The following is a 24,483-nucleotide window of genomic DNA, read 5'->3' as shown; positions in this document are numbered from 1 at the left end:
GTTTAGGTCATTGGACAGCCAGAAATGGCTCCATCTTTCCGTCCAGGGATTATCAAAGTGTCTGGCTTGGGAGTAAGAGCATGTTTTAAACAGTTCGATCGGTTGGCCAATGGCAGTATATTTTTAACTTACCCATTGCCCCAGCTTATTTTGTTGTTATTCTTAAGAGACGGGTTCTCACACTGTCTCCCAAGCTGGAGTTCAGTGTGCAATCTTAGCTCACTGCAGCCTCAAACTCCTGGGCTTGGTCAATCTTTCCACCTCAGCCTCCAAAATCGCTAGGACTACATTCACGTGCCACAATGCCCAGCTAATATTTGTACTTTTATTTGTCGAGACAGGGTGTCCCTACGTTGCCCAGGATGGTCTCAAACTCCTGGCCTCAAGCAATTCTCCCACTTAAGCCTCCCAAATTTATGGAATTACAGTAATGCGCCACCACTCCTGGCCTTATTTATCACTTCAGAATTTGTCCTTCCTTTCTAGGTCTATGACATGAAATGTCTTTGCCCGTTCTATAAAACATTCATCTGTCGTGGTCATATGAAGCATTACAAAATTGTTTTTGATGTTTCTTCATGTTTTATGTTAAGTATTCTAACATGGCAGTGTGGCATTTTAAAATAGAACAAAAAAACACAATAGATGGTTGACTAATCACAAACAGGACTTTAATGATCACAGTTGTGCTATCATTTGTTATGATATATTAAAAAAGCAGCACTTACTTGTAATGTGCCTTGAGACAAATCATTTAGTAACTTGATTTCTCAGACCTCAGTTTCCTCCTCTGGGAAATACTAATATCAACTGTGTGTAGTCTATCTTGAAGAATTAGAAAAATTGTGAGTAAATACTTTATTACCAAGCATGATTGCTGTGGTTACTTTATCGTTGTTACTGTTGTAGTATCGAACCACTTACCACTTTAGGTTATTTGTTGAAAGTCAAATATTATTAATTAATACATATTTCATAAACTAGTCTTTTCCATTTTATTTATTTATTTATTTATTTTTTAAAGGATGGAGCCTTGCTTTGTAGCCCAGCCTGGATTGCAGTGGTGTGGCGCAATCTCAGCTCACTGTGACCTCTGCCTGCCGGGTTCAAGCAATTCTCCTGCCTCAGCCTCCTGAGTACCTGGGACAACAGACACCATGCCACCATGCCCGGCTAATTTTTTGTGTTTTTAGTAGAGACTGCATTTCACCGTGCTTTCCAGGCTAGTCTCGAACTCCTAACCTCGTGATCCGCCAACCTTGGCCTCCCAAAATGCTGGGGTTACAGGCTTGAGCCACCACGCCTGGCCATACTAGTCTTTAGAGTTGATTGAATGTGGAAGTTTAGCTGACAAGTGGCTGGTTCAAATTGTTAAATTAGAAATATTCGATGTTAGAATTGTAGAGTGCCCTTGTGTTTCTCTTCCATATCATTTGGGCAACTAGTAAACAGTATACTGTTTTATCAAGAGGTATGTCATCTATGCTCCAAGCAGCCACAGCAAGTATTCAGGGGAGTCATTTCCAGGAATTTCTAATGCTCTGTTTGATATTGAAAGGAAAGTGGACCCATGCAAGGCTAAGGGAGAAGTGAAGAGAAAGCTTTGTTGCAGCCTTCACTGTCCAGGCAGCTTCAGAGGCTTTGAAACAAGTAGCCTAAGAGGATTCCTTAGAGAACCCATATTGAATTTGTGTGGTATGTCACTCAGAAAGAATGACGTTGGGTATATTGATGTATTTTAAAATTAGTATATTAGAAATAAAGATGGATAGTATAGACAGTTATGTGAGTGTTCATATATTTGTCTGTGTATATATTTTTTCTTTTATTTTCTCGTTGTGGATTAAAAATAAAAAATCAAAATTTATAATTATGCAAGTTTATTCTGAAGTGGAAGAATCAAAGTCAGTGTTAAATCCAAGGGGAATGGACAAATATCGTAAAACTCTCATCTGACATTTTCGGGGAATCAAGTCTAATGTGTTCATGTCGCTTCACACATGGGAAATCATCAGTTTGTCATAGAGCACACTGTGGAATATGCGCAACTGCTCCAAGCCAGAGGTCTCACACCCTGCCTGGCCTCCCAAGGCTGAGAGGATCACTATCTCAGCGCACTAGTTGGGACACTGATTAAATTACACTGTTAGTATATGTAATCACTCTATAGCATAAGAAATCATTATTATTTTTTTTTCTGTTGTAGCCTGACATTTATTGTGGAATCATCATTTTTTATTAAAATATTTTATTTATATAAAAGACTATAATATAACACACAAGTATAGAGAAAAATAGTAATGAAATGAACATTTGTGAACCTACTAGCCATATTAAGAAAATAACATTTCCAATATCTTTGGGTTCCCCATGCACTAGTGACAGTTGTGCTTTTTCACTTTCTTGAATTTTGTGTTTATCTTTATTTCCTCTGTTATTCTGTATAACTTTATCACACATGGCTATATTATTTACATGTTTTGTGGTTTGGCTTTAGGTAGTTTTGAACTTTTTTAAATAAAATCATACCATGTATAGTTTTAGGGTACTTGATTTTTTTCCACTGGTCTTTAAGTGTTCAGATAGATAGATAGGTAAGTAGATAGATAGATAGATGGATAGCATTTATTCAAATGAAAGGAAGATTCAGGGTCCGTCAAGACAGAGAAAACATATAATAATGTGAATAGGGAAAGTTAATATAAAGAATGATTAATTATGACAGCATTTGAGCAAGGAAATATTGCCTAGTAGAATGTAAGGAGAAGTCTAAATAATACGTGATGAGCACATATAAGGAATTGCCATTGTTTCCAGGGTGAAGTTGGAGTAGCCAATGAAGAGTCCCCTCACCCCTTGGCCTCACTGAATGTTAAGAAGTCGCTGTGCTGTTGCGCTTGAAAAACTTGCTTTAAATCCACACTTCAGAGCTCCCCGGAAACTTGGCTTCTGGGCCACTTGTAAAGCTGTTTACGAAGAAATGTCATGCCAGACAGGCTCCACTGCAAATTTGGCAAAGGGTAGTATCAGGAGAAGCTCGTGGCTGCTGAGTTCTCCTGGCCACCATGAACTTCATGAAGTGGGTGCTGCAGCAGCTGCCTGAACTACACAATCTGGGCATTGGTGTATCCCTGTATGCCCTCTGGGCCAGACACTGGAGGTGTCATTTCCAAAGCAGATTGGAAGCGCTTTTTTGGAATTTCTCTCCAATTCTTTCTCCTCACAAAGATTGACATCTTAACACGTGGCAAAGAGAAAAATATTTAAAGGGTCCAGATCTATTTATGTAAACAATCAAGAGTGAGTTTGTAGTGGAAAACCCAAAGTTGGATACATGGTGCATAATAAAATATATTTGTTCGTTTTCTGCAGTTGTACATTTGGAATGATTTTTGTATTTTGATTTTGTGAATCAAACACCACATGTTCTCACTCATAAGTGGGAGCTGGACAATGAGAACACATGTACACAAGGAGGGGAACATCACACACTGGGGCCTGTCGAGGGTAGGGGGCCAGGGGAGGGATATCACTGGGATAACTACCTAATGTAGATGACGGGTTGATGGGTGCATCAAACCACCATGGCACGTGTATACCTATGTAACAAACCTGAACATTCTGCACATGTACCCCAGAACTTAAAGTATAATAATAAAAAAAGTTTTATGTCTTAATGTTGATGTTAAATTATCATAAATTAAATTATATATATATGCATTTGAAAAATTAGGCAAAACATCAAATTCATTTATTTCAAACTTCTTATTTTATACGTTAAAGTATTTTATATATATATATATATATAAAATTCTCTTCTGCATGGAAAATGCTTATAGTTTCTCTCCTTGATTTCAATGCTTCCTGTATCTTATCCTGGTTAATTTTTAAGTTTCCTAACCATTACCTTCAAAACAGTATTCTATATTCTAACTTCTAGTATCAATTAATGGAATTCACAATTTATCTAAATAAAACACTGTAATATAACATTTGTGTGTTTCAATTCTTTTCTTAAACTTCTCTTTGAGATTCATTAATTTGTTGCATTTTGGTTTTATCTCTGCTTTGTAAAATTCTTTTGTACGATGAGATCACAATTTATTTAGCAATTCTACTGTTGATGAATATTTATTTTGTCTCCAATTTGGAGCTACTATAAAAATTGTTGCAATGATCAACAGTGTGTTTATCTTGAAATACACATAGGCAGTCTGTGGAATATATTTTAGAATCAGAATATCTAGCCCATAAGGAATGCTTGTAGTCAGTTTGCCAAAAACTATTTCAGTTTACATCCCTCCAGGCATGAATAACTTTCATTGATTCTTTATCTTTCACAACACACAATATTATGTGTCTTTAAATTTTGCTAATTTTTATGGAGGCCTGTAGTTCAACTTATGGATTAATTTTTATTATTCTGAGGACTAATAAAAGTAATTGCTTTTTCATATTTGCCCAGATATTTATGCCTCCAATTTTATGAAGTGCTTGTTCAAATATTTTCCCAATTTTATATTGGGTTCATTTTCTTTTATTTATTACATTCATTAATCAGATGTATTGTATTTTATTGCATATATGTTGGGATAAATATTTTTCTCCACTCTTGGTTTGGATTTGGATTCTCGGATGGTATATTTTGAAACACAGAAGTCATCATTTTTGATATAAACTAACTAAATTTTTCTTCTTAATTCTTACTTTTTTGTCCTGGTTAGGAAATCTTTCTGTGTGAGAATATTTTATTGTGTTCCCTTCACCTTCAGAACATGAATCCATGTGGAAATGCACTGTGTATGGTTTGAGGTAAGGGTCAGTATTCAGTTATGTCCATTTGAATATTTAATTGATCCAGCATTGTCCTGATCCCCTTGTAAATTTCACTGTAGAACAGCACTCTAATAATGCACGAGCATTTGTATATAAGATGAGATTTACAAAGATAAGCACAGCATAGGAGGTCAAATAAGATTACCTGAAAGTATAGGTTCATAAATAAAACACATGGATAAGTACAATATTGTTAGATGAAGAGAAAGAAAATATTTCCAGGTTACCACTGAGTCTTTTTACTCCAAGTTTTTTCATGAAGCCCAAGATCTCTACTTTCTTCCATTGATTCTGACTTCATTTAGACAACTCTGTCATCTATTATTTCACTTTGTGACATTCAGAAATAACTAAAAACCAGAGAATATATTCTATGCCATACATCATGGGTAATGATTTTCCAAAAATGATTTAAAAAGGAAACAATACACATGGTTTTAGTGTTTTCACCATATTTAATAGAAACACTATAAATGAGTTTTGATGACATTAGAATGCAACTAAAGACATTAAGTATAACTTATTTGTCCTGTTTGATGAGGTGCAAAAAAGAGGGCTTTCTGGGATAAGTAGGTTCCCAGAGCATATAGACACATTTCTGACTTTTCTCTCGTCAGAAGTGACTACAGCAAAAGATAGGCCTAAGAGGAGGTGAGAAGGAGCAATTAGGGATGGTGTATATCAGGGAACTTTGATCAACATCAACAAAGCTCATGGTTCTACCTTCACAATCCAGGAATAATCCTACTGTGCTGGTAGGTCTTGGAACATATTGTACCACAAGTGGGGAGGTGGTAAAGAGACTGCAGTGAGTGTCCTCCTTAACACATCCAAGAAGAAAGAGTCCCTCCTCTCCATCTATCTTGTCATTCTGTCTCTTCTCTTTCCAATAATTGTTACAGACACCAAAAGCCCAATTCCAAGAGTCCCCCACGCGAACCTCCCAATAATATTTGCCAGACGTGAAAGCCTGAGCTCCCCATACAAGAAAACATTCAGATTTTGCAGTGATATGGGGATCATCTTGAGGGTCACATCCAACATTCATGCTTCTCAAATCTCCATACAGGAAGATATGACTATTGGCTCTTTCAGGCTGCAGAGTAAAATCAACTGCAAAAATAATTTTTAAAAAATATAGATACATGTAGTTAATAGAAATTAGAATTCTTGAGGGAAAAGTTGTTCTACCAAGAATTTACTTTACCGAGAAATGTGAAGTTACAAGGACAGGAGAATTGTGACTACAACATTTAATAAAGTATAAGGATGATTAATATTCTCTATACGAAGAACAAAACCCTAAAAAAAGACATTGAAAATTTATTGAAAACTTAAAAATTAGAGAGTCAAATATAAGACCAGCCTATTTTAATCCAGTCTCCAATGTAAGAGTGAAATATTTTATGCCCTGAATGCCCTTTAGCTATCAAGGTGATTATTATTAAAATATTTCTTGTTCTTAAATACTAGTGATATAATTTGGCAAGAATGGGAAGATTTTAGCTTACTCAAGCACTGCTCTAGATAACTGGATAAAAGTCCGTAAGTTCAAATTATAAGTGGTAACTTAAGGCAGATTTTTGCAAAATCTTTTACCAGTCACTATGCAGACATCCCTGCTAGCTCTAGACTGAAACCGAATTTTAGATTTTACATGTAGCTCTTCATGTTGTAACTAAACTGAAATTATCATTTCTAATTTTACTTCCTGTTTACATAATAATTTCTACTTTCTTTTTACATGTTCAGTCAAAATTTTACATTATATTAATAATATATATTTATTGTAAGAAAATACAAATACTCCAACAAACCGCAGTGAACTCTATTCCCCAACGAAATGTGTTTAACAATTCAAATGAAATACAGTAAAGAAATGTAAAATTTTTATGTAACCTTGGATTATTAAGCTTCCTTCTGAGCATTGTTCCATTTATTCAATTTTTTATTTCTTATGTCATTCCATTTACCCAATATATAACTCTAAACATGTGAGCCCAGAACATATTTGTTTTTCACTATGTTTTACTCTTCATGTTATAAATTGGACTATAAATAGAAACACAGATATAAAAGGGTTGCATAGTCATATGGTTCACTTCCTGCTGAAATGAAATAAAGATTTGATGAAGGGTCAAATATTACCCCCATGATTCTAACAAGAAGTAATACACTGTGGGAATTCTGCCAATGGGCTGACACTTACCTCTGAATCCATTGAGCCTGTCCAGCAGTCCAGTGATGGGCCCTGCACTGAGCTCTGGATTCGCAGGCTCAGACACTTGCAGCAGCAGGGACTCATACCTGCAAGGAGAAAGATACAGTTACCACATCTACAGCCAAAAACATACATAAAAATCACCACTTTTATTTAAAAGACATTTCATGAGAATCCCTTTAACCCACACATTTGCTAATTCCAAAATTATCATTTTCTTTTTCAAATTCATTCTTATTCACAGTTCCTGATTTTCAAGCATGATGGAAAAGTCTATCTGAGTGAGAACTCATTTGGATCTTTCTTCGTATTGCTCCAAATTAGTAAGGATCATTAGTCTTAAGACTAGGATAATATTCAAAAATGAAATTCTGGGTTCCAGACCTCACCAGAAATTCCTGAAACCACTGTCTGGAAAAGTGGGGTTATTTTTAAGTCTGCTGCATCTGTTGCTTCTTTCTCAAGGCCAGGGTGTTTAAACTTCCACCAGGCAGGGAGATCTGCCTTTTATAGTTGAGGTTCTCTGGAGGCCTATACGGTTCAAACATTCCAAATAGTTTGTTTCATCCATTTTTCAGAATGATATATTTAAATATAAACTAGAAATCATCAACACTTTTCACTGCTAAAATACTTTCCCCTTTTCTCTCTGGCTTCCCCTGGTTGACTTTGTAGCCATGTAGTAAATGTAATATTTTCTCTTTCAAATATGAAGGCTTTTGAGCAATAAAAAGGAAATTAGGAATAGAGATGCTCACTTCCTTTATTTTTCTTTCATTTATTTATTTTTTGTTTTCTTTCTTATTTATTTACTTATTTATTTTTGGTTTTGCAGAACTTTCATTGAACTGCTTAATAAAATCACTGAGTATGGCACCAAAATAGATGACTACATGGGGTGGGGGATGGAGAAAGTACAACCAGCACAAGGCAGTATCACTATCTGAATCAATTATACCTTCAATATCAAAGTTCCTGCTTGATATTTGTGGAAACTGAAAGCATCTTCTAAAATCTTGGTATGTACTCACCTGTGTAATATGTTTCCAAAAGCCTGTAAAAAAAAATATATAAAGGCTTAGTGCTTTCCACAAGATGCATCTTCCACTAAGTTCAGTGTGAGATTTTGAGGCAGTTTCTGAAGATATTATTTTCCTACAGTGTTCCCTCCTGGAAAGCATTTTCTGTTTATTTTGTCATGAAAATCCCAGTCTATCATATGTCATGGATTAATGTCCTGATAAAGTCTAAGTCTTGAAGACATTCTCTTTACAAGTGAAGGGAGAAGAGGCCCACAGTGTCTATGCTCTGCGGTAACCATAAAGAAGCTACTGAGTCATCTTCCCTAAGCCCTGTTACCAAAATGAATAGACCCCAAAATAATACTAGTGTGATCCTAGATTCCCAAACTTCTCCATCATGCCATGTCTCCAAATTAGCCTAAATGCCAATGAATCACTTCTCATTTTATCCACTTTCAAAAATCCTAAATAAATCACCGACTTTTGATGGGAAATATTTCTTGGAGCTGTCTGTTACCTTGGCCATTCTACAAAATTTTGTTGCTGGTGGATAAAGTAGGAGGGACCTTAGGTCTAGTAGAATCACTAGGAGAGGCTATACCCTCCCAACCAAGTAGCATTAGTTATTGAATCGTGTTTTTGGAAACAAATCGTGGAAGGGAATGGGGAGACAGATTTCAGGAGAGAGGAAAAACACCCATGCATGTGAATGTTCAACATCATGATACCCCGTGGTCAGTCTGTACCTGGAGTAGCTCCACATCTGCTTTATGGCACATTTGCTTCAGATCCTCATACATTCCTCTTAAAAGCTCCCTCAAATGTTCCATTCTGGCTTTGCTTTCATTGAGTTGCTGAAAAATGTCCTCGCCCTCCTTTCGCAGCCTCTGCAAATGTTGTTGCTCTTCTTCATGGAGAAATGCAGGCATCTTCTGATATTCAGCTCTGATTGCTTCTATCCTTAAACTCACATAATGCTGCAGTGACAATTAGTCAAAATAGAAATGTTTTATTCATCTTTTGAATTTCACTGATTTCTCTTAGCATTCTGAACACCCAATATTTTAATCCTCAATCTTGTCAATTCTCAGATACAAAATTTTATTCCTTTCCTTTTTTTTCTGTACTAATATCAACATAGTTGTTTCTGCCCAGTTACATTTGCTTGATTAATGATAAAATGTTTTCTAAGATAGTTATATAAAAATGGATTTCTCTCTTCCACACCATGTTTATAGAAAGAAAACACAGTTCTTGCTTAAGAATCAAACTATCGAGTTATATTGACTAGGTAAGAAACCATTATTTCTATTTTGGAGAATTGGAGCAAGTTATGTAAAACCATTATATGAGAAATGATGACATGACCACAGACTAGCATTGTCAACTCAATGCATTTCACCCAGCATAACGTATTCTAATAAGGTTTCATTTATTCTCTTCCAAACTCACTGTAATCAGCAACATGGACTTCTTTGTGGTTCCTCAAACCCCCAAATAAATGCAAATTAAATATTACTACACATGCTGTTTTCTATACCTAGAATTATTTTCATATATATATATACACACATATTTCTCATATATGTACTCATATACATATTTCTCAAATATAGGTATATATGGATATATGAGGAATATATATGTGTATCTGTGTGTGTGTATATATATATTCCTCATGTATATCCATATATATATACCAACACCCAGATACACATATATATTTATATATTTATGAGGAAGAGGAAGGCAAACAGGAGGATATATATATATTTCCTCCTGATCAAGATTTTGTTTCAGTGTGAATTTTTCCATGAGCCTTTTTTTTGACCACCCTATTTAAAACTCAAACCCTCATCTCCAGTCCCTGGCCTCTGTTCTCCTTTTCTACTTTCCTGCTTGATTATTCTCCAAAGACACTACTACACTCTAACACATCATGTACTTCACATATCTGCATGGTGATCATTTGCTTTTCTCATTTCCATTGCAAGATTTGTGTGTTCTTTCTCCTTTTTTCCTTAATTTTCTAAGTTGATATTTGACATAGACTAGCTACTCATAAAATATCTTTCAATGAATTAATATTAGAATAAATTAATGAATTAATATTAGATATCATACCCTCAATATAAACATCCACAAAGAGAAAATCATTTCTAGAATTCTTCTCAAGTCCTTAGAGTTCTCCTTATATTAAATACTAGTTCCCATATTTCTCACATATTTATGTCTTCATCAAGACACAAGTCTACATTTCTCACCACTTTTCCCATTATGTATTATGACTTATTCAATATTAATTAGTTCTGATACTTAATTTCATGCTTTCCCTAAGTTTGTGCTCTTGCTCCTTCTGCCTGAAATTTAGCTCACATTTCAATATGCTTGCCCACCAGGATTCAAATTCATACTGACTCAGCCTTAGAAGGGTCACCTGAAATTTCCATGACTGACAAATAACTCTTGTGTCCAGAATTTATCCGGGCAGCCCATTGGGAACTGTGAAATGGCCCAGTTTCTTGTATTTGTTGGGGTATTGCTATAGATTTGTATGGAAACAGATGAGCATGCTTGGGTAACATCTGTGGTCTGATTAGAAATCCTTCCAAAGAGTCACACTAACATATATAAAAAATTAGGGTGTTTTTTTCTCAAGTGTTTTTTCCTTGTTTATTGAATTCCAGAAACATTATGGGTTGAAATCAAGTTCCTATTTTAAAAGTCACCCATTTGTTCACTATAAGTTCCTGGAGAAGGTAGAGTAATATGGTACTAACCTTCCAGCATCTGGTTCTGGTGGTTTCCATGTTCAGGTTTCTGTGATTTTCACAAGATTTTTCCCATAAAGACTGCATTTTTTTTAGGAGCTCCTCCTGCAAAAGAGCCATTAATTGAAGCATAAGTGAAGACAATAAAGTATCATTCACACTCTGATATACGAAGGACCCAAAATGAGAGAAGAATTAGCCCACAGAAAATAGAGTTTGCTTTGTTTCTCCTCATGTTTGTCAAATTTGAGAGGTGTGAAGTCAAGGAACCTCATAACAGACATGCTTAAAGGGACACAGAGATGGCATCATCCAATCTCCAAGGAAATAGACTTACAAGAATTTCATGTGTCCTGTATAGCAATAGATCTTCAGAGGCATCACTTACCCGATGTTCCTCAGCAGCCCACTCAATGGGACAGTGTCTGTGATTCCGGTGCTCCTGAGAGTTGGAGCACAGCAGACAGAGCAGGCTCTTGTCCACTTCACAGAACATCTTATTTGTCTCTCTGTGCATCCCACATATTTGCTCCTCAGAGCTAAGGAATTGCCGGAGGCTGGCTTTTCTGGCAATGGAAGCCATGTTCTTTAAACAGATGTTAGTTTTGAGGTTTCTCTGTCGTGTTGTCTTCTTGCATGTAGAGCACTGAGCAAGAACTGCCATGTCTTGCCAGTTGAGGTAGAAACAGGGCCGGCAAAAGCTGTGCCCACAGTCTATGGTGACTGGGTCTATGAAGTAGTTCATGCAGATGGCACAGGTGAGTTCCCTCTGGAAGACTTGCAAGATTCCAGAATTCATGTTTCTGAAGAAGAAAGAGCAGCATGTCATTTTGGGGTCTGGGTTGGTGAAAACCTGTGAACATGTGGTGATATGTGATAGCTATATTTTCTTCTTGACAGTGCTCATTAAAGTGGAACAAACTATTTCCTCTGTAACAAAAATGAAAAATTCATACACAAAGAGAGACTTTGGGCTTTATAGCAGACACTACTGACTAGATGACTCACAACCTCTTCTACTCCTAGTTCCTGCCCATAACATAATGCAAATCTGTTCAAAAACCTATTCCCTGGATGTCGATATGAAACTCGGGTTTTAATCTTAAGTGGTCTAGAATAAAACATGGTTGTCCCTATTTCTCTTTCAAATAACTACTGAATGACTATGGGAGAGGAGTAGAAAATCTACATTGGGTAACAAAACATGAGAAGATGGTCAGAGGGCGCTATGACATATTTTTAGAGAGAGGGACCCAGAGGCTGGCTCTTTAATACAAAAACAACCCCAAAACAAACCAACTGACCAGATAAACAAAAAGACAGCAATTAAACCAGTCTAGGATCACTAGGAGATAAAATAAATAGTGAAAAATATTGGGTTTATTTTTCTTATGGCTTAAATTAACTTCTTCTTTGGGCTCCTCAAATTATGAACTGCCATATAGTCAGTTTTTTAAAAACTGAAATATATAATTATATTAATATGGTATTATGGTTAATTTTAGGTGTTGACTTGACTGGATTAAATAATACATGGAGAATTGGTAAAGCATTATTTCTGGGTGAGTCTGTGAAGGTGTTTCCAGAGAGACATGTAAGTTGGTGAGCTGAGTGGGGAACAGCAGCCCTCAATGTGGGTGGACACTATCCAATCAGGTGGTAGGTCAGACTGAAGATAAAGGGCAGAGAGAAGGCAGTTTCCTCTCTCTCTCCTGAAGCTGATTCTAACTCAGCCAGGATATTGATATCTCCAGGACAGTAGCTTAACGGCAGCCTATGTTCAACTTCTCAGACTCCATAATCAAGGGAACAAATTCCCCTAGTGGACTTCCTCTCCCGTACAGTGTCACGTGTAGAGTGAGGACAGATATATGATCTGAGGGACACATTAGACAGTTTCGTTATTGTTTGAACATCATAGGGTATACTTACACAAACCTAGATGGTCTAGCCTACTACACACCTATGGTATACAGTATAGCATATTGTTCCTAGGCTACATGCCTGTATGGTATATGATAGGCAATTGTACCACAATTCTAAGTATTTTTGTATATATATATATATATAGTTATGTACATATCCTATGGTTCTTTCTCTCTGGAGAACCCTGACCAATAAAAACTGTAATCTTTGCTTTGGCAGTTTGAAGTCCTTTACCTTACTCTCTTTTACTAAACACGGCTGAATTTAAGCACCAAAAGTGAAAACTTAAGAATTGCAAGTATTTTTCAGAGGTCATCTGAGCCATTTCAAGGAATTTTTCATAGTTTCATCTGAGGTAAGCCTCAATTAAAATGACAACTAGTATCAAGTATCAAATCATTCCTTATACAGTTATCTGCTAAACAATTGTGTTTTGATTTCTAAGCTAGGGTATTTTGGAGAGCATTCTTATTTCCTTTAGTATCACCATTTTTAATTCATTATTGCCTCAGTAACTTAAAATCATGTCCAAGAACTTAAGGTTATGAAAGCACAACATTTACAGTATTCAATAATTATCCTTTTTTACTTAATTAAGTGTACCAATATTAGTACATGCAGTACATATATATGTTTTAATGTGAATTCCATATATTCATGATGCATACAAATCTATTGCAACAAACACTAGATATCTAAAATTTTTCAAAAATATATTAAACACTTTTGGAACACACAAAATGACAACAATTAATAACCTCATGTCATAAAATGAATAGCAATAATATGAGTTACAAATAAGATCATTAAGTAAGTTTAGACAGTTAGATATTTTTATCACTGTAATTCACTATTTTAAAGGAAGAGAGAAATAATTTTCTCCATATAAGTTACACTCACCCCAAGGTTCTATGAATGTTTCCTGCAGTAATTCTTCCAAGAAAAAATTCTTTTAAGTACTCCCCAAGATCAGGAGCTCAGAGTTGCTGCAGAGTTGACTTTCAGAGGTCACCTGAATGCAGTTAACTCTAAGTGCTGTCCTCCTCTGGAGAAATATGAGCTTGTCTCTTCTACATCCTTTTATGTGAATTTTTGAAGACCACACCCACCTCTTTAGTGATATTTAGGGTATTAAGAAAGGTGGAGACAGAGACGATTAGGTTTATGCAATATTTAGTACACACCTTTTCATCACTGATTAAATTAGCATCACACTATCATTGTAAAAACCACTGCCTGAATGAGGCATATCAATCATCAATCTTATCAGAGTAAACATATGCTAGAAATTAACTAAAATTGATTAATACTGCTTCTTGACTTTCTTCCAAGGCACAAGCATTCTTCTAAGTGCACATTTATTTATTTATTTATACCAAAGAAAGTTTCCCCCTCTGGAGTGCAGTGGTACAATCTTAGCTTACCACAGCCTTGAATTCCAGGGCTCAAGTAATCCTCCCACTTCAGCTTTCAAAGTAAAAAAGACTAGAGGTTTATGCCATTGCACCAGCTAATTTTTCATTTATTCATCAAAAATATTTTTAGAATTCTTAGGTGATTACATGTGTTACAGTGACCAGCTGGATTAGAATTAGATTGGGTTTAACAGGATGAAAGAATCCGGGAGAGGGGGCAGAGTGTAGGTTGTTAATTAGCACATGGATCAAAGGAGAGCACTGATGTGTTTAGAAGCCACAACATTGACAGAATAAAAGCCAGAACTAACAATCCAATTGTAAATCTCTTTACTGTGGTATTTTCTGCCATTTCTGCTCCATAAGACACACTTTAACCACTTTGTCGTGTATCTGCAGTATTCTATTTTAGTCTAAATAGCATTTTCTCTCAAATGCATTCTGTTTCTCTCTCCTTCATCTTCCCTCCCTTCTTCCTTCCAGCTGTATTTTTTCACTAGAGAACGCTAGTAGAATGTTCTCCCAAATTTCAGATTTCAGATATGCATCTGTAAAATAACGTTATGGAGATACATTTGAGTTGCTACTGAATACTTGGTTGTTTTCATAAGTTCCCAGCATTACTACTGTCCTCCAAAAAACGGTTTCCCATTTCCACAGCTAATCTCATCATTGACTCTGCCATCCAAGTTTATTCTATGCCACTCTGGAAGAATCTGGAAAAATACTTAAAATACATTTTAAGTATTCATCATGCACATGTATTGTATTGTATTTTATATATGTTCGGGTGAATATCTTTCTCCACTAATTGTTTGCATTTCAATTCTTGTATCATGTTTTTTGAAACACAGAAGTCATCATTAATATAAACCAACTAATTTTTTAATTGTTAATTTTTGTCCTGGTTAAGACATCCTTATGAGAATATTGTATCATGTTCTCCTTACCTTCAGGACTTGAATCTATTTGGAAATGACTGTGTGTGTTTTGAGGTAGCAGTCAATATTTAGTTACTTTTTTAAACAAAATTCAATTAATTCAGCATTGTTCTGATCACCTTGTGTATTTCAATGTAGAAGAGCACACTAATAATGCAGGATTATTTATATATGTGGTGAGAATTCCAAAATGAAACCCAGCATGGAAGGTCAAATGATATTAACTCAAAGGATAGATTAGTAAAATGAAATGTGATGGATAAGTGCAATATAGTTAGATAAAGAGAAAGAAAAACAACATTTCCCAGTTATCATTAAGACTGCACTCCAAGCTTTTGCATGAAGCAAAAGATCCCGACTCTCTTTCATTGATTTTAACTCCATTCAGACATGTCTGTCATCTATTATTGCACTCAGTGGCAGTGAGAAATAAAGAAAAAAAAACAATATATTCTATGCCATGATCATGAATAATGATTTTTCAAAAATTAATAAAGAACCAACACATATACTTTTAGTGTTTTTACCATTTTTAATAGTAACACAATAAATATTAATAACATTAGGGGGCAATTCAAATCATAAAATAGAACCTATCTGTCCTGTTTGATAAGGCACAAGGAAAAGGCTTCCTGGAATAAAGGGGTTCTCACAGCAGATGAACACATTTCTGATTTATCTCTGGTCAGAGGTGAATACAGCAAAAGATAGGCCTGAGAGGAGGTGAGAAGGAGCAATTAGGGATGGTGTATATAAGGCAGCTTTGATTAACATCAACGAAGCTCACAGTTCTAGCTTCACAATCCAGGAATAATCCTATGCAGCTGGTAGGTCTTGGGATATAATGCAGTGTAAGTGGGGAGGTGGTAAAGAGACTGCACTGAATGTCATTCTTGACACATCGAAGACTCTAGAGTCCCTCCTCTCCATATATACTGTCATTCTGATTCTTCCCTTTCCAATACTTATTACAGACACCAAAAGCCCAATTCCAAGAGTCCCCCACATGGACCTCCCAGTAATATTTGCCGGAGGTGAAAGTCTGAGCACCACATGCAAGAAAACTTGTAGGTGTTGCAGTGATATGGGGCGCATTTTGACGGTCACATCCAATACACATGCTTCTCAAATCTCCACATCAAAAGACATGACTGTTGGCTCATCATGATGCGAAGTAATATCCACTGCAAAAATAAATAAATAAATAAAAGACAAAGAAACAAAACATGCATGGACATGTGTCAATAAGCAAAAACTGTTCTATTAAGAAGTTAATTTACCAGGAAATGTAAAGTCACAAGGACAATTTTGCTTGTAACTTCTAATAAAGCATAGAGATGATTAATTTTATCTACAAGACAAACAAAACACTAACCACAAGTATTAAAAATGTTTTGAAAACTTACATATTCAGAGTCAAATGTAAGACCAATTTCTTTCAATCCAATTTTCAAAGCAAAATTTGCACATTATATGCCCTAAATACTATGTTGTTATCAAGATCATTATTTAGAAATGTTTCTTATTCTTAAAAACTAGTGCTATCATTTTGGAAAGAATGTGAAGATTTTCAGTTACTCCAGTACTGCTCTTGATGACTGGATAAAAATCCATAAGTCCATGTCATAAGTGACAATTTAAAGCAGATTTCTGCAAAATCTTTTACCAGTCTCTCTGTGGTCCTCCATGCTAGCTCGCGGTTATAGCTGGATTTTAAACTTAACCTGTAGCTTTTCATATTGCAGTTAAACTGAACTTCTTTTTGTTTGTAATTTTACTTGTATTCACAAAATGATTTCTTCTTTTTGTTTGTAATTTTACTTGTATTCACAAAATGATTTCTTCTTTTTATGTTTACCCATTAACTTTTTTTTTTGGCAATACATGATACATATCCATTTAGAAAATTTAAAACCCCCAGCAATCCTCAGTAAACCATAATCCCCAAAAGAACAGTTCTTAGCTGTTCAAATGAATACACTAAGGAAATGTAAAATTTTGTTTTTAACATTAAATAACTCACCTTCATTCTGAGCATTGTTCCATTTGCTCCTTTTTTAAATTTGCTACACTACTCCTTTTTCCCATTACATTACTCAGTACATATGAGGTTATAATGTATTTGTTTTTCACTATCTTTCAAACTTAATGCTGTAAATCTGACTATACAGACACAGATACAAAAGTGTTGCATGATTATATTGTTCACTTATGTCTATAAAGTAGTAAAATATTTGATAAAGGGTGAAATATTACCTATGTGATCCTAACAATAATAATATTTAGATAGTGGGAGTGCTGCCTGTGGGTGGAGACTTACCTCAGAATTGGCTGATCCTGTCCCTCAGTCCAGTGACGGGCCCTGCCCTGAGCTCCAGATTCAGAGGCTGGGGCATGTGCAGCAGCACGGAGTCACTCCTGCAAGGAAAAACCTGCAGTTACAACATCTACAGCCATAAAATAAATAAAAATCACTGCTTGTATTTAAAAGATATTTCGTGAGAATCCTTTGAACCCACAAATTTGAAAATTCAAAAATTATTCCTTCCTTTTTGAAATTAAATTCTATTTACAGTTTCTGAATTTTAAAGCATAGTGCGAGAGTCTGAGTCAGAATTCAGTCTGATCTTTCTTATTTTTTGCCCCAAATGGGTAAGGTTCCTTAGCCTTATGGCCTTGAGAATATTTAGAAAGGAAATTCTGCGTTCCACTTCTTGGCAGACTCCCCTGACATCTTTGTCTGAAATAGCGGGGTTCTGGGGAGACTGCTGCATCTGCTGCTTCCTTTTCAAGATAAAGAATGTGAAACTTGTTCTAGGCAGCTAGACCTGCCTTCTAGAAACAAGCTTCCCTAGAGACTTATACAGTTCTAACACTCCACAGTTTTTTCAATCTATTTTTCAGAACTGTTAACTGATACGTATATAGGTATGAACAACAAATCATCAACTTTTTCACTGCTAAAATACTTCCCCCACTTCTCTCCTGCTTCCTCTGGTGACTTTCTCACCATCCTCAAAACAAAACTTAATCTTTCACCTGTGCAGGCTTTTAATCAATAAAACAAAATCAGGAATAAACTTTTTTTTTATTTCACTATTTATTTATTTATTTATTTATTTATTTATTTATTTAGTGCTCTTGTCTTTTCTGGTGTGAGAGTGAAAGCAGATGCAAAAAAAAAAGGTAGTATCAATATCTTAATCATTTATGCCATGACTTTGGTACAGACTGCTTTGGTATTGGTGGAAACTGAAAGAATACATGCTAAAATCTAGGTAAACACTCACCTCTGTAATATGTCTCCAAAACCCTGTAAAAAAAAAAAAGAAGAAATATGTAGGCATTTCACAAGATGCATCTTTCACTAAGTTCTGTGTGAAATTTGGAGTCATTTTCTAAAGATATTATTTCCCTACCATCTGGAAAGCATTTTCTATTTCTTCTGTAATGAAAAACCCAGTTAGCCGTTTTGTCATTAATTAATGTCCTGGTAAAGTCTGAGTCTTGAAGACATTCTCTACAGAAGTGAATGGAGAAGAGGCCTAGAGAGTCTATGCTCTGCGGTAACTTCGAATAACCTACTCAATCATCTTTCCCAGAATCTATTACCCAAATGAGTGGACCTCAAAATAATATTAATGTGAGTCTAGATACCCAAAACTTCTGATCTTGCCATGTCCTCAAATTAACCTAAATGTAAATGAATCACTCACTATTTTACACATGTTTGACAACCCAAAATGTATTATCGACTTAGTTGGGGAATAGTTATTGGGGCTGTTACCTCGACCATTCCACAAAGTTTTGTGGCTGGTGGATAAAGTAGGAGGGACCTCTGCCCTGGTAGAATCCCTTGGCGGGGCTATACTCTCCCAATAAAGTAGCATTAGTTATGCGAATATGTTTTTGGAAACACATCATGGAAATAAAGGTAGGGAGATGGATTTCAGCCATGAGGAATATACTTATACATGTGAATAGTCAAAAACCTGAAACCACATTGTGAGTTTGTACCTGAAGTAGCTCCACATCTGGTTTATGGCACATTTCCTTCAGCTCCTCATACATTCCTCTTAAAATCTCCCTCCTGTGAGCCATTTCGGCTTTACTTAAATGAAGTTGATGAAAAATATCTTTCCCCTTCTTTTTCAGCGTCTCCAAATTATGTTTTTCTTCTTCATGGTGAAATGCAGGCGTCTTCTCATACTCAGCTCTAATTGCTTCTAGCATTAGATTCACATAATCCTGCAGTGATAATGGGTTAGTCAAAAGAGAAATGTATTTATTCATCTCCTATTAAATCTCACTGATTCTTTTTGTCTCCCGAACATCCAATAATTTAAACCTCAGTCTTGCTAGTTCTTAGAATCCACAAAATTTTGTTCCTTTCCTTTCTTTCTGTATAAAAATCAACATAAATGTATCTGACCAATTATATTAAATTTATTTAAGATAACGTGTTTTCTAAGGCAGATGGAAATAAAAAAACACAATTTGAATTTCACTATTCCAGCCAATATTTATGGAAAAGTAAGAACAGTTCATGCTTAAGAGTTGGAGTATAGAGCTATAGTTACTAGAAAGGAAATAATTATTTCTATTTCTTTTTTTTGTCTTTTCTTTTTGTTATTATTATTATTATTATACTTTAGGCTCTATGGTACATGTGCGCAACATGCAGGTAAGTTACGTATGTATACAAGTGCCATACTGGTGCGCTGCACCCACTAACTGGTCATCTAGCATTAGGTATATCTCTCAATGCTATCCCTCCCCCCTCCTCCCACCCCACAACAGTCCCCGAAGTGTGATGTTCCCCTTCCTGTGTCCATGTATCCTCATTGTTCAATTCCCACCTATGAGTGAGAATATGCGGTGTTTGGTTTTTTGTTCTTGCGATAGTTTGCTGAGAATGATGATTTCCAATTTCATCCATGTCCCTACAAAGGACACAAACTCATCATTTTTTATGGCTGCGTAGTATTCCATGGTGTATATGTGCCACATTTTCTTAATCCAGTCTATCATTGTTGGCCATTTGGGTTGGTTCCAAGTCTTTGCTATTGTGAATAATGCTGCAATAAACATACGTGTGCATGTGTCTTTATAGCAGCATGATTTATAGTCCTTCGGGTATATATCCAGTAATGGGATGGCTGGGTCAAATGGAATTTCTAGTTCTAGATCCCTGAGGAATCACCACACTGACTTCCACAAGGGTTGAACTAGTTTACAGTCCCACCAACAGTGTAAAAGTGTTCCTATTTCTCCACATCCTCTCCAGCACCTGTTGTTTCCTGACTTTTTAATGATTGCCATTCTAACTGGTGTGAGATGGTATCTCATTGTGGTTTTGATTTGCATTTCTCTGATGGCCAGTGATGGTGAGCATTTTTTCACTTCAAACTATACTACAAGGCTACAGTAACCAAAACAGCATGGTACTGGTACCAAAACAGAGATATAGATCAATGGAACAGAACAGAGCCATCAGAAATAATGCCACATATCTACAACTATCTGATCTTTGACAAACCTGACAAAAACAAGAAATGGGGAAAGGATTCCCTATTTAATAAATGGTGGTGGGAAAACTGGCTAGCCATATGTAGAAAGCTGAAACTGGATCCCTTCCTTACACCTTATACAAAAATCAATTCAAGATGGATTAAAGACTTAAATGTTAGACCTAAAACCATAAAAACCCTAGAAGAAAACCTAGGCATTACCATTCAGGACATAGGCATGGGCAAGGGCTTCATGTCTAAAACACCAAAAGCAATGGCAACAAAAGCCAAAATTGACAAATGGGATCTCATTAAACTAAAGAGATTCTGCACAGCAAAGGAAACTACCATCAGAGTGAACAGGCAACCTACAAAATGGGAGAAAATTTTTGCAACCTACTCATCTGACAAAGGGCTAATATCCAGACTCTACAATGAACTCCAACAAATTTACAAGGAAAAAACAAACAACCCCATCAAAAAGTGGGCAAAGGACATGAACAGACACTTCTCAAAAGAAGACTTTTATGCAGCCAAAAAACACATGAAAAAATTATTTCTATTTCTGAGATACGCAACAAGTTGCTTAAACTCACTATATGTGAAATGACCTTAGACTAGCACGTCCAGCTTAATGCGTTTCACCCAGCAAAACCTATCTTAATAAGGCTGCACTTATGATTTGGCCATCTTTGTCTCTCTGAATTCATTTCCTTCCATTCTTTTTCTAAGTTATCCCATTCTGAAACATAGACTTCTCTGTGGTTCCTTGGGCCTCCAAATATACACAAACTCAAAATTACTGCATATGCTGGTCTCTCCAACTAGAATATTACACACACACACACACACACACATACATATATACATATTCATGGTCCACATATATATATATATATACATACACACATTCGTGTTCCCTCTCCTCTTCAAAATTTCGGTAAAATTGAATTTTTCAGTGCGGCTTTTTTCTAACCACATTATTTAAAAATCAGACACTAATCTCCAGTTTCTGGCCTCTATTGTCCTTTTCTACTTCCCTGCTTGATTATTCTCCAAAAAAGAACCTACCACACCCAAACACATTGTGTATTGCACGTATTTGCATGTTGACCATTTTTCCTCTCTCATTTGGATTATACGATTTGTTAGGGCAAAGATGCATTCTTTCTTCTATACTAGCAAATTTTCTAATTTAATATTCAAGACTAGGTTCTTATGAAATACTTTTCAAAACACTAATATTAGCTATCATACCCTCAAAGTATACATCCACAAAAAGAAAATCATTTTTAATATTTCTCTGAAGTCCTTAGAGTTCTCCTTATATTTAGATACTAGTTCCCATATTTCGAGCATGTTTACCTGTCTCCCTCAAGACACAAATCCATATTTCTCACCAATTTTCTCATCATATGTTATGTATTATTCAGTATTAATTAGTTGAGATTCTTAATGTCATGGTTGCTCTAGATTTCCCCTGTCACTCTTTCTGCCTCAAATTTTCCATACGATTCCAAATACTACTTGTCCACCAGCATTCAGATGAATGCTGACCCAGGCTCAGAAGGTTCACTTGAGCTTTCCACGACTGCCAGATGAATCTTGTGCCCAGCATTTATCCAGCCAGCACATATAGAATGCTGTGAGATGGCCCAGTTTCTTGTATCTGTTGGTGTATAGGTACAGGTTTGTATGAAAACAAGCCAGCATGCTTTGGGTGACTTCAGTAGTTTTCTTAGAAATCGTATCTAAAAGTCATATTATTCTACATAAGAAATGAGGTCACTTTTTCTCAATGTTTTCTTTTTTTTTATTGACTCCCAGAAACATTAGAGTTTGATAACAAGTTCCTATTTTAAGAGACACCCATTTTCCCACCATAAGTTCCTGGAGAATGTAGAAGTAGAGTAGTACAGGACTAACCTTCCAGTGGCTGATTCTGGTGGTTTCCATGTTAAGGTTTCTCTGATTTTCACAAGCTTTTTCCCATAAAGACTGCATTTTCTTTAAAAGCTTCTCCTGCAAACGAGCCATAAATGGAAGCACCAGTGAAAACAACAAAGTAATATGCAGACCGTTTCATAGGTTGGGGGCCCAGAATGAGAGACATATAAATCCCTAGGAAATGGCATTTCTTCTATTTCCCTTCTTCTTCCTCAAATCTCAGAGGTTTGAAGCTAAGAAAGCCCAAAAGTGAGCTGCTTAAAGGGACTCAGGTTTGGCTTTACCCAATCTCCAAGAAAATAGACCCACAGGAATTTCATCTGTCCTTTATAGAAATAGATCTCCAGAGGCATCACTTACCCGGTGTTCCTCAGCAGCCCACTCAACGGGACGGTGTCTGTGATACCGGTGCTCCTGAGAGCTGGAGCACAGCAAACAGAGCAGGCTCTTGTCCACTTCACAGAACATCTTCTTTGTCTTCTTGTGAGTGCCACACATTTGCTCCTCAGAGCTCAGGAATAGCCAGAGACTGGCTTTTCTGGCAAGGGAAGCCATCTTCTTCAATCGAATGTTAGTTTTGAGGTTTCTCTGCCATGTTGTCTTCATGCATTCAAAGCACTGAGTAAGAACTGGGATGTCTTGCCAGTTGAAGTAGAAACAGGGCCTGCAAAAGCTGTGCCCACAGTCTATGGTGACCGGGTCTACGAAGTAGTTCATGCAGATGGGGCAGGTAAGTTCCCTCTGGAAGTCTTGCAAGATTCCAGAATTCATGTTTCTGAGGAAGAAAGAGCAACATGTCATTTTGGGGTCTGGGTTGATGAAAAGCTTCTGAACATATGGAGATACCTGGTAGCCCTATTTTCTTCTCTTGACAGTATTCATTAAAGCACAGCACACTATTTATTCTGTAACAAAAATAAAAATCTCACACAGAGTCTTTCAGCTTTATAGTAGATGTTACTGACTAGATGACTCACAACCGTTTATACTCTTTATTTCCTGTATGTAACATAATACCAATCTGTTCAATTTCCCGTTTTCTGAATGTTGATCTGGAAATTGGGTTTGATTCTAAGTGACCTAGAATAAATTGTAGTTGCTCCTATTCTTCTTTCAGGTAACTGCTGAGTATGAAAGACTGGGAAAAACTACCTTGGCCAAGGAAATATGAGAAGATGGCTAGAGGGTTCTATGACATATTTTGAAAGACACAACAGTGGGGCAGCAAACCACCATGGCACATGTTTACCTATGTAACAAGCCTGCACGTCCTGCACATTTATCTTAGGAGTTAAAATAATATAAAATTAAAGTAAAATAAAAAACCAAACCAAAACAAAATAGAAAAACCAATCAACCAACCAAATAAACAAAAAAACAGCAATTAAACCAATTTTGGTTTAATAGAAGAGAAAAACATAATTAAAGATATTGGGCCTTTTTATTTTCTCATGTATTAAATTAACTTCTCCTAGGAATACCCAAACTCTGAACTAACATATAGTAGGATTTTTGTTAAACTCAGAGAGGTGTAATTACATTTCTATGGTGTGATGTTGAATTTTAGATAGCAGTCTGACTGGATTAACCAATATCTAGGGAACTGGTGCAGCATTTTTTCTGGGTGAGTCTGTGAAGGTGTTTCTAGAGGAGAGAGACATGTGAGTTGCTGAGCTGAGTGGGACCATCATCCCTCAATGTGAGTGGGCACCATTCAATCATCTGGTAGCGCAGATAAAAGGAAGAAGCCAGAGAAAAGGCAATTTCCACTTTCTCTCTCCTGAAGCTGGTTCTGAGGCTTTCAGCCTTGAGCTCAGTCAAGATACCGGTATCCTCAGGACATCAGCTTAAAGACAGCCTATATTAGAACTGCTCAGACTCCATAATCAAGCAA

The 24,483-nt window shown here is 36.1% G+C and overlaps 1 protein-coding gene and 1 pseudogene across 1 annotated transcript; both read right to left on the bottom strand.

Moving 5' to 3' along the window:
• Positions 1–5,271: 5,271 nt before the first annotated feature.
• On the bottom strand, positions 5,272–13,825 carry LOC129007778 (tripartite motif-containing protein 51). The gene is made up of 7 exons (XM_054439041.2): positions 13,677–13,825; positions 11,239–11,653; positions 10,860–10,955; positions 8,826–9,056; positions 8,089–8,111; positions 7,046–7,143; positions 5,272–5,949 (listed from the first exon to the last, which is right to left on the bottom strand). Exons 2-7 carry the CDS (start codon positions 11,647–11,649, stop codon positions 5,450–5,452), a joined length of 1,359 nt encoding a protein of 452 aa, XP_054295016.2. The 5' UTR covers positions 11,650–11,653; positions 13,677–13,825; the 3' UTR covers positions 5,272–5,449.
• A 1,992-nt stretch (positions 13,826–15,817) lies between these two features.
• On the bottom strand, positions 15,818–23,360 carry LOC129007779 (tripartite motif-containing protein 49D-like; annotated as a pseudogene).
• Between the last annotated feature and the right edge of the window lie 1,123 nt (positions 23,361–24,483).

Source organism: Pongo pygmaeus, chromosome 9, assembly GCF_028885625.2.
Source record: "Pongo pygmaeus isolate AG05252 chromosome 9, NHGRI_mPonPyg2-v2.0_pri, whole genome shotgun sequence".
NCBI classification, from domain to species: domain Eukaryota; kingdom Metazoa; phylum Chordata; class Mammalia; order Primates; family Hominidae; genus Pongo; species Pongo pygmaeus.
Note: the sequence above shows the minus strand (reverse complement) of the source record. Positions and strands in the feature narration are given on the sequence as shown.

Bases quoted from the DNA above. Each gene is read 5' to 3' on its own strand.
- LOC129007778 (XM_054439041.2), bottom strand. From the start codon at position 11,649: ATGAATTCTGGAATCTTGCAAGTCTTCCAGAGGGAACTCACCTGTGCC. The intron at 10,956-11,238 runs GTAAGTGATGCC...GCTCTTTTGCAG, and splicing joins GGGCTGCTGAGGAACATCGG to GAGGAGCTCCTAAAAAAAAT. The intron at 7,144-8,088 runs GTGAGTACATAC...TTCTCCTTGCAG, and splicing joins TTTGGAAACATATTACACAG to GTATGAGTCCCTGCTGCTGC.